Source organism: Schistocerca piceifrons, chromosome 9 (genome assembly GCF_021461385.2).
Source record: "Schistocerca piceifrons isolate TAMUIC-IGC-003096 chromosome 9, iqSchPice1.1, whole genome shotgun sequence".
NCBI lineage: Eukaryota > Metazoa > Arthropoda > Insecta > Orthoptera > Acrididae > Schistocerca > Schistocerca piceifrons.
In genome coordinates this window covers 224541982-224556172 of record NC_060146.1, presented here as the reverse complement: position 1 = coordinate 224556172, position 14191 = coordinate 224541982, and the positions used below count along the sequence as shown (strand labels likewise).

Below are 14191 nucleotides of genomic sequence, written 5' to 3'. Positions count from 1 at the left end.
CAGCGCTCTGTCTGGCCCGCATTTCAGCGCAAGACGTACGCACTAGCAGTAAGGCGTAAGTATTGCCTCGTTCCAGTCGCACGGAACCGGTCTCCTGCAAATGGGACTGTCACTGGACACAGATGCTACACAGTACATTCGATTCTGCTGCAGCATATTCAGAGTGGGGAATATCGTTACAGGTGTGTCACAAGGAATGATGTCCGGCCTACTCTTATTGCTGGTCTTATACAGGGTGGTCCATTGATCGTAACCGGGCCAAATATCTCACGAAATAAGCGTCAAACGAATAAACTACAAAGAACGAAACTTGTCTAGCTTGAAGGGGGGAAACCAGATGGCGCTATGGTTGGCACGCTAGATGGTGCTGCCATAGGTCAAACGGATATCAACTGCGTTTTCCTTTAATAGGAACCCTCATTTTTTACATATTCGTGTCCTACGTAAAGAAATATGAATGTTTTAGTTGGACCACTTTTTTCGCTTTTGTGATAGATGGCGCTGTAATAGTCGCAAATATATGGCTCACAATTTTAGACGAACAGTTGGTAACAGGTAGGTTTTTTAAATTCAAATACAGAACGTAAGTACGTTTGAACATTTTATTTCCGTTGTTCCAATGTGATACATGTACCTTAATGAACTTTTCATTTCTGAGAACGCATGCTGTTACAGCGTGATTACCTGTAAATACCACATTAATGCAAAAATGCTCAAAATGGTGTCCGTCAACCTCAATGCATTTGCCAATACGTGTAACGACATTCCTCTCAACAGCGAGTAGTTCGCCTTCCGTAATGTTCGCACATGCACTGACAGTGCGTTGACGCATGTTGTCAGCCGTTGTCGGTGGATCACGATAGCAAATATCCTTCAACTTTCCCCACAGGAAGAAATCCGGGGACGTCAGATCCGGTGAATGTTCGGGCCATGGTATGGTGCTTCGCCGACCAATCCACCTGTCATGGAATATGCTATTCAATACCGCTTCAACCGCACGCGAGCTATGTGCCGGACATCCATCATGTTGGAAGTGCATCGTCATTCTGTCATGTAGTGAAACATCTTGTAGTAACATCGGTAGAACATTACTTAGGAAATCAGCATACATTGCACCATTTATATTGCCATCGATAAAATGGGGGCCAATTATCCTTCATCCCATAATGCCGCACCATACATTAACCCGCCAAGGTCACTGATGGTCCACTTGTCGCAGCCATCGTGGATTTCCGTTGCCCAATAGTGCATATTATGCCGTTTTACGTTACCGTTGTTGGTGAATGACGCTTCATCACTAAATAGAATGCGTGCAAAAAATTGTCATCGTCCCGTAATTTCTATTGCGCCCAGTGGCATAACTGTACACGACGTTCAAAGTCATCGCCATGCAATTCCTGGTGCATAGACATATGGTACGGGTGCAATCGTTGTTGATGTAGCATTCTCAACGCCGACGTTTTTGAGATTCCCAATTCGCGCAATTTGTCTGCTACTGATGTGCGGATTAGCCGCGACAGCAGCTAAAACACCTACTTAGGCATCGTCATTTGTTGCAGGTCGTGGTTGACGTTTCACATATGGCTGAACTCTTCCTGTTTCCTTAAATAACGTAACTATCCGGCGAACTGTCCGGACACTTGGATGATGTCGTCCAGGATACCGAGCAGCATACGTAGCATACGCCCGTTGGGAATTTTGATCACAATAGCCATACATCAACACGATATCGACCTTTTCTGCAGTTGGTAAGCGGTCCATTTTAACACGGGTAATGTATTACGAAGCAAATACCGTCCGCACTGGCGGAATGTTACGTGATACCACGTACTTATACGTTTGTGACTATTACAGCGCCGTTTATCACAAAGCGAAAAAAGTGATCCAACTAAAACATTCATATTTCTTTACGTACTACACGAATAAGTAATTAAAATGGGCGTTGGTATATAAAAAAACGCAGTTGACATCCATTTAAGCTATGGCAGCACCATCTAGCGGGCCAACCATAGCGCCATCTGGTTTCCCCCTTCAAGCTAGACGAGTTTCGTTCTTTGTAGTTTTTTCGTTTGATGATTATTTCGTGAGATATTTGGCCCCGTCACTATCTATGGACCACCCTGTATACAGGGGGTCTCGCGTAAGAGTCAAGAGACGCATTATCTGTGTTGTCTCGGCGTATATTTTCAGTTTTGTTTTTACAACGTGTATCTGCTGTCACATCAAACAAATTCTGCTCATCGAGTCCTCCATGCGGCGCTGAGGGTCTACGGAAAGCGTCAGTTTGTTTCCCGTTACAAACTAAAATATTTTGTGAAGTGGAATTTTACGTGCCCATTCGACAGAGCGGTTCCAGATTACTCTAGCGCGATATTCCTTTTCCAATATTAATATGCGTTAACAGGGACGGTAAGACACGTAAAACAACAAACAGTACTGCAGCAGCGATTGAGCAGCGACGTAGCCCAGTGCTGGCCGCTACCGCTCTGCCCAGTCACTGCTGCAGTACTGTTTGTTCGTGTTCACTACTCCTGTCAGTACACATCGGTAAAAGGAATGTCGCACTAGACTAATGTGGTAGCGCTCTGTCGAATGGGCACGTAAAATTCCGATTTAAAACTTTTTCGTTTGGGGTGGGAAACGAACTGACGCGTTCCGCCGACGCTGGGAACCGAATGAAAGACGTGATGAGCAGAATGTTTGAGCTGACACCGCAAACACGCTTTAAAAACTAAGTTGCAAATATCTGCTGAAACACCAGACAAAATGCACCTGACGACCCATGGAAGAGACATCCTGTATACAGGGTGTTACAAAAAGGTACGGCCAAACTTTCAGGAAACATTCCTCACACACAAATAAAGAAAAGATGTTACGTGGACATGTGTCCGGAAACGCTTAATTTCCATGTTAGAGCCCATTTTAGTTTCGTCAGTATGTACTGTACTTCCTCGATTCACCGCCATGATTTCATACGGGATACTCTACCTGTGCTGCCAGAACATGTGCCTTTACAAGTACGACACAACATGTGGTTCATGCACGATAGAGCTCCTGCACATTTCAGTCGAAGTGTTCGTACGCTTCTCAACAACAGATTCGATGACCGATGGACTGGTAGAAGCGGACCAATTCCATGGCCTCCACGCTCTCCTGACCTCAACCCTCTTGACTTTCATTTATGGGGGCATTTGAAAGCTCTTGTCTACACAACCCCGGTACCAAATGTAGAGACTCTTCGTGCTCGTATTGTGGACGGCTGTGATACAATACGCCATTCTCCAGGGCTGCATCAGGGATTCCATGCGACGGAGGGTGGATGCATGTATTCTCGCTGACGGAGGACATTTGAACATTTCCTGTAACAAAGTGTTTGAAGTCACGCTGGTACGTTCTGTTGCTGTGTGTTTCCATTCCATGATTAATCTGATTTGAAGAGAAGTAACAAAATGAGCTGCAACATGGAAAGTAAGCGTTTCCGGACACATGTCCACATAACATATTTTCTTTCTTTGTGTCTGAGGAATGTTTCCTGAAAGTTTGGCCGTACCTTTTTGTAACACCCTGTATAAAGCACTATTCTCTTCCCACCCCCCAACCCCCTCCTTCACCCCACAAAAGTTTAGAAAATGTTTGAAATTATGTTTTAAGTATGTTGGAAGTCACTAAGGGCTCTCATTATCAAACATCAGATGAGTATAATGTGGGTAACTTGCACACTGTTTTAAGAAAAGTAAGTATATCACGCATCCCACTGTTTGTGATGTCCTCCTCAAGTATGTGTCGCAAACTGATACTTCATTCACTAGTATATGTTGATACTGTCTACAAATTGTTTTGCTAACAGTAGCAAAGAAGTGATACATTAAAAGAGCGCCGACCACGACGTCCCAAACTCACGCGTGCGTGTGTGTGTGTGGGCGGCGTGCGTGTCGGCCTAGACCCCGCCCCCCACTCTGCTCTGCTCGCCCCTCCTCGGAAGTAGCCGGAACGGCGCGGCGTCTCACTTGGCGCTGCGGTGCGGCATTTTCCGGCCGGCACAGCCCTCCGAGTCCTGGAGAAACGTGGTGTCAGCGCTCTTTACTATTCGCTGTTTGTTCGCGGTATGAAGGACGTTCACAGAATAAATTTCCTTAACTTCACGTCTATGGGCACTAATTTTTATCTCATCAGACTACCGGTTTCGGTCTCTATTGACCATCTTCAGAGCCGGCCGGAGTGACCGTGCGGTTCTAGGCGCTACAGTCTGGAACCGAGCGACCGCTACGGTCGCAGATTCGAATCCTGCCTCGGGCGTGGCTGTTTGTGATGTCCTTAGGCTAGTTAGGTTTAATTAGTTCTAAGTTCTAGGCGACTTATGACCTCAGAAGTTAAGTCGCATAGTGCTCAGAGCCATTTGAACCATTTGACCATCTTCAGATCTGTTTTATAGAAACATGTCCTAATATACTGGAGCCGTAGTGGCATCGTCGAATACTCAACACAAAATCAGTGTCAGTTTTTAGCATTTGACGATGCCACAACGGCTGCAGTATATTAGCACATGTTTTTATAAAACAGATCTGAAGATGGTCATTATACGCCGAAACCGGTAGTCTGATGATATTAAAATTTGTGACCGTAGACGTGAAGGAAATTTATTCTGTTTTCCGGTCGCTGTTCAATTCGCGACCATGTCGCAGCTTGTAGACATTCACAAGTCCAGTGGCTGTTTGCGCAAAAAGAGACAGTTTAGTTATCTGTCGTCACAATGCCTTAAAATGTCAGAAGAGAGAGATGATTACATTCAGTTCGCATAAGGGACAGGTAGTGCTTATTTGTTATGAAGCGACATTACAGTAACACGCAGAGATAATTTAAATACTTAGATGACAATGCAAGGGCAAAAAATTACGACAATCGATAGGCGGGATTCATTGTCCTGTACATCAAGAAGCGCTCGTGCTAAATTAGCAGACGTCGAGCACTTGGAGAAATTGGCAGTACGAACAGTAAAATTCCTGAAGTCGCACCCATTATTCCATAGTCAGTTCCAACAGTTTTCAATAGAAATCAACGAAGAGTGGGAGACTTCGTATATTACTGCAAAGTAAGTTGTTTAAGTCGAGGTGCATGCCCGCAACGATTTTTCGTTTTAAAACTCGCTATTGTTCCATTTATGAAGGAAAAAAGAGTGCAGGAACGAAAATTAGAACATCGGGAATGCATTGCAGACTTCGCATTTTAAGTGGACTCCACCGCACACTGACCACAGTGAAACACTCCAAGGTAACCTCTTTCTGATTTGATGAGGATACATTTAAAAAGAAAATCGCATTGTAGAAGGGACACATCCTGACAAAGACAGTCCAGCTCCATAAGCTCACTGGCGTTAAGGGAAGCGCGCCGTGTGAAGAGTTCATTGTGGTCTTGCGAGAACTGGCCGGCCAGAGTGGCCGTGCGGTTCTAGGCGCTACAGTCTGGAGCCGAGCGACCGCTACGGTCGCAGGATCGTATCCTGCCTCGGGGATGGATGTGTGTGATGTCCTTAGGTTAGTTAGGTTTAATTAGTTCTAAGTTCTAGGCGACTGATGATCTCAGAAGTTAAGTCGCATAGTGCTCAGAGCCAATCTTGCGAGAATTAGAAAGATAGTTTTATAATGGTTTTGAGGACACTGTCAGTCTAACACCTCTTTTCGATCTGTTTTCTGGACCGTTTGCCATTTTAGCTGAAAGCGGCCCTGTGCAAATACAGGCGTAATTGATGGACCTGGAAGCTAATTCCAGTTTCAGTTACAAATCTCTTTATGTTAAAACTGTCCATGATGTATATACATTGCTTTCTTCAGGTAGATTTTCCGAGTCTCTATAATGAGGCTGCGAAACTGCTACAATACCAATTTCGATCGAAGTATTCGTATGAAAAACGTACAAAATGCAAGACGATGGCGGACATCGCGTACACACGATCTCTATCTACATTTCTTGGGAATGAGCTTCTAGCAGTATTATAAGAGGTTCCTTTGACTACAAGAATGGCTGGCTTATCTTAGCAATGAAGGCCCCTGACATTCCGCCGAAAAAGGGTCGGCACGAATGGTCACATTCCTCGCCCACCGGACCTCTGCCCCTTCAGTTCTTTTGCCTGTGAGGATGGTTGAAGTGGGAAGTCTATGAAGAGAAAGTAAACTCAGGAGACCAGTCGATTGATCACATTATGAACAGCGCTGCCTCCCCCCCCCCTCCCAAAAAAAAAGAATGGCAAGACGGTCTCAGAAGATCTTCTCGTGGTGTTGTCAAGAGATTTCTAAAGTGCACTGAAGTCGTAGGTGGAATTTATGGCAGTCGACTTTGAGCTTCATCATATGCCTTTGCTTAACACCCTGTGTGTTTATTTCTTTGGGTTACATTGCAATAGCGGTATCTCTGTAAGCAATAAAAATTGAACGCATCTTATATGGAATGTTTTATTCCAATTAGACTTGTTAGTTATTTCGTCAGAGGTTCCATAGACATTAAAACGAATATTTTATCGAAGTGATGTGGAACGAGTCAGTTTGCAGGATATGTTACACGTGATTAACGTCGGCAACAATGAACAGAGTATTACTTTTAGGGTTCTGAGGCTCAGTAGGCAAAACGGAAACTTCATACGATTGCTTTGTTGTCCATCCTTCTGTCTGTCTGTACGAGTGTTTAAATTTACCTCACACACTGAGGTCTGTGGTCCCTTGGTGGTACAAAATTGAAGCTTATAAGGCAATGCAATCAAAAGATATGCCATTTATGTTCTTTCTTTAAAACTCGCAAACTCAGTGATCAGTACCTATAAGGTACCTCCCGTTGGCCTAGAATCATGTAATAGGCAAAAAGGAAGGTTTCACGGTACAACCAAAGTAAAAATCTAAAAAATGTAAATCGTACCCCAGAAAACTATTCCATAACTTATTACTGTGTAGAAAGATGCAAAAATACGAAGAGTGATAGTAGCTGAGCTTAACTGTTTGAGCAAGTCATTAATATGCTTCTTCCAGAGTTCCAGTTTTCATTTTAAGTACGAGTCAAAACAATTGTGTGCTATATATTTCATAAACTTAAGTTTTTGTAAGAGATTAACATGATCGTAATCAGATGCCTCGGAAAGATCACAAAAAGTATCGACTGACGATATTTTATTATTTAAGGCGTATAATATTTGTTTAGTGAATGTATAAATAGCATTCTCAGTCGAGGAAAGGTACAAGAATTGAAACTGTGATGTGCTAAGCGAATTGTTTCTACTTAAATGTGAGACTGCTGTTCAGAACATTACTTAAAAATATTTGGGAAAAAGACATCAGTAAGGAAACTAGATGCGAATTATTTAAATTTTACCATAGTTACCCTATCTAGAGAGTTTTGATGCACTGTAAGACAAAAAAGGGCGTACTGCGAAGGAATTATCCCATGTAAATACAGGCAAATTATTACATTTTCAGAAATATTGTGTGATTAATTCAAGAGAAAAAATTTCACAAATTGAGCAAGTCAATAATGTGTTGGTCCACCTCTGTACCTTATGAAAGCAGTTTTTCGGTTTGGCATTGACTGTGAGAGCTCCCGCATATCCTCCTGAGGATACCGTGCCAAATACTGTCCAATAGGCAAATTAAATCGCCAAAATCCCTATCTGGTTGGAGGGTACTGTCCATAATGCTCCAAACGTTCTCAATTGGGGAGAGGTCCGCCGACATTGTTAGCCAAGATAGGATTTGGGAAGCACGACAATAAGAAGTAGATACTTTCGCCGTGTGCGGCTGGGTATTATCTTGCTGAAATGTAAGCCCAGAGTGGCTTGGAATGGAGAGCGACAAAACGGGGCGTGGGATATCGTCGACGTACCGCTTTGCAGTCAGTATGACGCAGATAACAACCGAGAGGGTCCTACTATGAACAGACCATCACTGCTGGTTGTCGGACCGTATGGCGGGCGACACCCAAGCTGGTACCCCGCCGCTGACTGGGTCGTCTTCAGACACGTCTTCACTGGTCATCGGAGCTCGGTTCGAAGCGGGACTCATCACTAAAGACAATAGTACTCTGACCAATGAGAGCGCAGGCCAAAGACAAGTCTGGAGACGCCGCAGACGCTGGTGAGGTATCAACTCGGCTCCCGCTCGCCCTACGGCCAGACACCCAGCAGTGATACTCTGGGGTGCCAGTCCCATTGCCCGCACCTCGTGGTCGTGCGGTAGCGTTCTCGCTTCCCACGCCCGGGTTCCCGGGTTCGATTCCCGGGGGGTCAGGGATTTTCTCTGCCTCGTGATGGCTGGGTGTTGTGTGATGTCCTTAGGTTAGTTACGTTTAAGTACTTCTAAGTTCTAGGGGACTGATGACCATAGATGTTAAGTCCCATAGTGCTCAGAGCCATTTGAACCATTTCAACCAGTCCCATGGATGGCAGGACCACTTTCGTTGTTATCTGGGTCACCGTTACAGCACAGCTGTACGTCGACCGTTTACGACTGCCCGTTTTGTAGCCCTTCATGTCAAGCCATCACGTGTTTACATTTCAGCAAGATAATGCCCGCTCGCACACGGCGAGAGTCTCTACTGGTTGCCCCGTTGCTGGCCAAACCCCACCTTGGCCAGCAAGTTGGCCGGATCTCTCTGCAATTGAGAACTTTTGGAGCATTATAGGCAGGGCCCTCCAACCAGCTCGGGGATTTGACGATGTAACGCGCCGATTGGACAGAATTTGGGCACGATTTCCCTCAGATGGACATCCAGCAACTCTGTCAACCACTGTCAAGCCGAAGAAGTGCTTCAGCAAGGGCCAGAGGTGGGCCAACGCTGTTGGCTTTATTAGTTTGTGGTGCTCTTTCTCTCGAATAAATCACCCAGTTTTTTCTGGATCTACCGATTTCGACCCGATTCGTATGATTCCTTGACGGTGCATCGTTTTTTTCGGTCTAATTACAGTGTATTTAGGAAGTCTTGGCACCTCTACCTAACGCAACGTCAGAGGCGCTCTGCTGTTTGTGTGCGGTGAGAAGGCACGATGTCGGTGAGTGGGGAGCGGCTGCGGCATCCGCTGGCGGAGCGCCTGAGTGCCGGGTTCGAGCACCGCTACGGGGACGGCTTCGTGGTGACGCGGCCCGGCGGCCTCGTCATGCCCGCAGAGTTCCTGCTGGACGCTCAGCGCATCCACGACTTCCCCGTCAGGCAGGACGACGTCTGGCTCGCCACATTCCCCAAGTCAGGTCAGTCTCCCAAAGGAAAAGGTCCTTGTAGAGCTGACGCTTTAGACTCGCGGGGAACGGGCAGTTCCCCATCGCACGACTTTTGTGACGTCACTTCCTGCTGTTTCACGTTGAGGAGACATTTCGAGGCTGAGAATCCTTCATCCTACAAGTTCCAGCTTTCTAAATAATCCTGTTCTTGACAGGTTAGGGCTTCCTGCAGCATACAAGGCTTCAGGGCTGATCGCTGATAATCTCTTAATTTTATATTCATTAGTAAGTTCTTATTGTCGTACACCTTCATAATGAGTTTGAGTGCTACGTTCACCTTCTTTATTCTTGGTCGCATAACATTTTCTTCTGCCCCACCAGTTTGTGTCCATTGTCCTAGGTTTCTAAATCTCTCCACGTTCTACATTTTCCCTCCTTCTAATGTCACCGATGTAGGACATTCTTGATGTTCGCCATATACTGTGCTTCCTCGATAGAGAGTTGTAAACCTGTTTATTTCTGTGTCGGATGGTTGAATTCCCCGTGTCTTCTAATGATTGCGACAAAATCGCAACATTGTCTGCAAATAACTATTTCTGAATTTTATCCATAGTGGATGCTGTCGAACTCCGTGACTGTTCCTTTATGGGGTTGTAGAAAAATACCCGCTACCAGTCACAATAAAAGGTTGTTTATTCGTCACACGACCGGTTTCTTTGACCACAGCCCACATGTTTGTATGTAAACATAGTGTATTTCACGAGTGCACATCATAATAGTGTAATATGGTACTTGGTAAAACTGATATATGGACCTGAAAATGACCGTAAGTGTGTAACCAAGTACCGAAACTATCACCACAGCACAAGCGTAATAATGGTGCTTCATCGTTTTTGATCTCCAACTGTACAAACATGTACATGAATTTATAAACACCTGAAGATGGGCGCAAGCCCGAAACCGATCGTGTGACGAATAAACAACCTTTTATTGTGACTGGTAGCGGATATTTTTCTACAACCCCAACAGTATTTCTGTATTCCTCTTCTTGCATCCCAATCGTATTCCATCCACTTGTTTCATTTCCCGTCACCTTTACCTGATCACCTTTATGAGGACGCAACGAAAGAGGCGACTCCGGTTGTCTTAAATGACTGTGAAATTGACTTTCGATGTCGTATTACATAAGGGCTGCTCAGTCAGTTCACTCGATTTTCTACCAAAATCACTCGTGTATATAAGAAGTGTAGGAGCACGCACCTGCCAAATTATAGACCAATATCCTTAACATGATCTCGCACCCAAATTCTTTAGCATATTGTCGGATCGAATGTAACAAATTTCCTGTAGATGGGAAAGCTTCTGTCCAGAAATCTTCACGGTTTTAGAAGGCATCGATCGAGTGAAACACAGCTTCGTCTTTTCTCACACGATAATGTGCTAACCACGGATGAAGGGCAACGGAAGATTCTATATGCCTAGATCTACGAAAAGCGTTTGACACCGTGCTCCACTGCAGACTGTTAACGGAGGTACGAACGGTACGTATGGGAAAGGTTCCCAGATATGCCAGTGGGTCGAAGACTTTCTACGTAACAGAATCCGGTAGATTGCCCTCGACAGCCAGTGTTCATCAGAGGCAAGGGTACCGTCAGGAGTGCCGCAGGGAAGTGTGACAGGAGCGGTGTTGTTGTTTGCAGACTTAAATGATGTGATAGCGCGAGCAGGAATCTGCGGTTGTTTGCTGATGACGCCATGGTGTACGGGAAGTCATCGTTGTTGAGTGACTGTAGAACGACACTAGGTGAGTTGGGCGAAATTTCTGGCTGCTGTCATGAATGACAGCTGTCTCTAAATGTAGAAAAATGTAAGTTAATGCGGATGAATAGGAGAAACAAACGCGTAGTTTCCGGATACAGCATTACTAGCGTCCCGCTTGACACAGTCATGTCGTATAAATATCTAGATACAACGTTGCAAAACGAAATGGAACGAGCACATAAGAATGGTTGTAGGAAAAGCGGATGGCCGACTTCGGTTTGTTGGCAGAATTTTAGGATGGTGTGGTTGCGATTCGCTTTTGAGTGCTGCTCGAGTGTCTGGGATGCCCTTCCGGTCGGACTGAAGGGAGACATCGAAGCAATTCAGAGGCGGCCTACTTGAACTGTTACCGGCAGGATCGATGAACAAGCAGGTGTTACGGAGACGCTTCAGGAACTCAGATGGGAATCCCGAAAGAGGGATGGCGAACACTACTGAGAACATTTAGAGAACCGGCATTTGAAGCTACCTTCAGGACGACTCTACTGCAACCAAAGTACATTTCGCGTAAGGACCACGAATGTAGGGTAAGTCTGGGAAAGTCGGGCCACTTTTCTTCTTCAGCATAAACTTTGTGTGTTTCTCAACTTTTCGACTTCAGGCAGCATGTTCGTATAGTGTCATATAAACTTAAGCACAACGCCTTGTTGAGGCACTGCCGCTTAGAATACAAGAGGTATGGGAAAAGGAAAACATACGTGAGAGCTCCATCTCACCCATAGGTGCAGCAGTGACATGGACCAGTGTACTCTGAGAGATGGACCGTAAGAACAGGCTATACATGAAGAAAAGAGTCAACAATATTCATGTGGCCTCCGTAAACAGGAAATGCACTGAATCCAATCGTCAATTTTATTAGTTTCGTAATAGTTTTCGCCACACACAACAGATTCATCTTCACCCCATTCATCAAAGTTATTTTCGTAATCTCCTACAATATCTACATCTGATGAATACGATCAGCTATTTACACTATTTTTCTGTTTTAGCTTCTTCAGTCTATTTTTCTGTTCACTAGTATTTCTCCTTCGCTAGCTTTTTGTGCCTTTTTTATGTTTCCTTTCTGCTGTTATCCGCCTATTTCTTTACCGTTTCAATATTTTCAGCATAGTTTAGCCCTTTGGGTGCAGTGACTGCCTTCTTCTTAAAATTCATGGTTTTATTAATGCATGGAACAGATGATATTTCTTCCAAAAGTTTTCTCTGTGTTGGTTTAGGAGTAGCCAGTTTTGAGATGGTAAACTTAGATGTTTTACGTTTAGCAGGAGTGGAGTCCGCAGTTGTGTAAGTGAAAGAAATTGCCTTGTATAGATAACACTTCTGATGAGCTTTGGATCAGCAGGTCTTTTGATGACCTTTGAAGTGGGTCGTTGGCCTGTGTGTGAGATTCTGTTCTTCCATTTGTTGCCACAGATATATCTTGCGGCAAATAAGCGTAGTCCGGGACTTCGGCCCGCTTCAGTGGGGTTGTTCCACATCCCTTGTAGCTAAATGTAGCTGTATTCCACCTCTCACACATTAAGGCAAGTGGTCCATCTCTCTCAAGTAAGTACTGGTCCATGTCTCCCGACTGTCTGGGGGAGACGAACCACCCTCAGTCATACCTGCAGATAGCGGAATCGTGTTAATTGCATTTGTAAGGCTCGCATGTAGGAAAAAAAAACTGCATCAATATTGCGCAAACTAAGCCTTAATACTATACTTACATGGCTACACGATAAAACTTTTCGGCTCACCAGAACTAAGATGAAAATGTCAGCAACACTTTTGCACCACGTTTGTTCTTGAAAGAGGTCCTCGCAGGTAGCTTGAGCTGCTCTCCAGCGGCGCATTTGTGAACTACGCCACTGCTACGTCTCATCCTGGACTTACCCTAAGATTAGAGAGATTGGGGCTCGTACGGTGCCATAAGTACAGTTGTTTTTCCCTCGCTCTGTTGGTGAGTGGACCGTGCAAGGAAATCGCTAGTGATGGCTTGCTGAGTATGTACGTACACGTAGGTGTAGCTCAGTGATCAGAGCGTCTGGCTGCCTTGCGGAGGACCCGCATTCGTTTTCCGATACTGGCCGGGTTTTGTCCTCGGCGGGAGGACTGGAACAGGGTGCCCTCTGTCTCGTGAGGTCAACTGGGGAAACTACTGGGCTGAGAAGCAGAAGGTCTAACGTCACGAAAGCCGACAACGGCCGAGAGAGGTGTGCTGACCACACGGCCCTCCACAGTGCATCCGATGGACGCCGTTGTCAGAGGATGGCACGGTGGTCGGTCGGTCCCCCTTGGTCCTCAATACGTTGCAGATGTCAGTCGTGGTGAAAACAGTATTCAGTGCCTTATGTCGGAGCTGAGTAGATTCCAGCGTGGCCAAATTGTTGGTGCTAGTATGCTGGATGCTTTCGTAACCGAGGCAGCCAAAGTGTTTGCTGTTTTCTCTGCGGCGCGCTGCGGTAATCTAGAACATGTTTTATCGCCCTTTAATACAAGTATGAATATTTGTGTTCAGCTGGTGTTATTGGCCATTTACCGGATCGGATGGTCAGCAACTGCAATGGCGAACGGACTCTACATCTACGTGATTACTCTGCAATTCACAATAAAGTGCCTGGCACAATTCGTGCTTCTGACACAGCACAACCTGTATTTATTATTTCCGACAGCACTCGAAGTTTGTTTGAATACCAACGGGTTTCCTAAACGGAATTAGGAATGGTGATACGTTTTTCGTGTTTCCATATTTTTGTAGTTTTTTATTCTAAGAGTGTGTTACTGCTATGCACTTATTATGTGATCACCTCGAAACAGTTGCTGGAAAAAGTTTTAGTTTTTAATTCGGTCGTTTCATTCAGCAACTCTCTTTCGTTATTGATGTTATTAGCGGCTACTTCTAGCTCCTGTATGCTCGGCATGGGTGAACTTTTGGGTAATGTATGAAGCAAATGATTTTTGAATCTGCGGCCTGTTTCTGGGACACGGGCAACTAGAGGATATCTATAAGTCTCACCTGCTCTGAAACAGTCGAGATGTTCTTGGAATCGGAATTTTTAGTTTATTATATGTTTTGTCCAATGCAGCATGTGTAAGTTCTCTTCGGTACGCCACAACTAAGTCAAAACGTCTGTTGTCTTATCTATTCATAAGTTGAAAATGAGGTGGCGAAAATCCGAATGAGTAACGACTCCGTTTTA

The 14191-nt window shown here is 45.0% G+C and overlaps 1 protein-coding gene across 1 annotated transcript in view; it reads left to right on the top strand.

Annotated features, from left to right (window-relative positions):
- Positions 1-9019: 9019 nt before the first annotated feature.
- The window catches only part of LOC124716885 (luciferin sulfotransferase-like), a 57240-nt gene continuing 52068 nt past the window's right edge, over positions 9020-14191 (top strand). The window contains exon 1 of the mRNA XM_047243438.1: positions 9020-9221. Coding sequence (XP_047099394.1) covers positions 9020-9221 — 202 coding nt within the window. The remainder of the gene's footprint in view (positions 9222-14191) is intronic.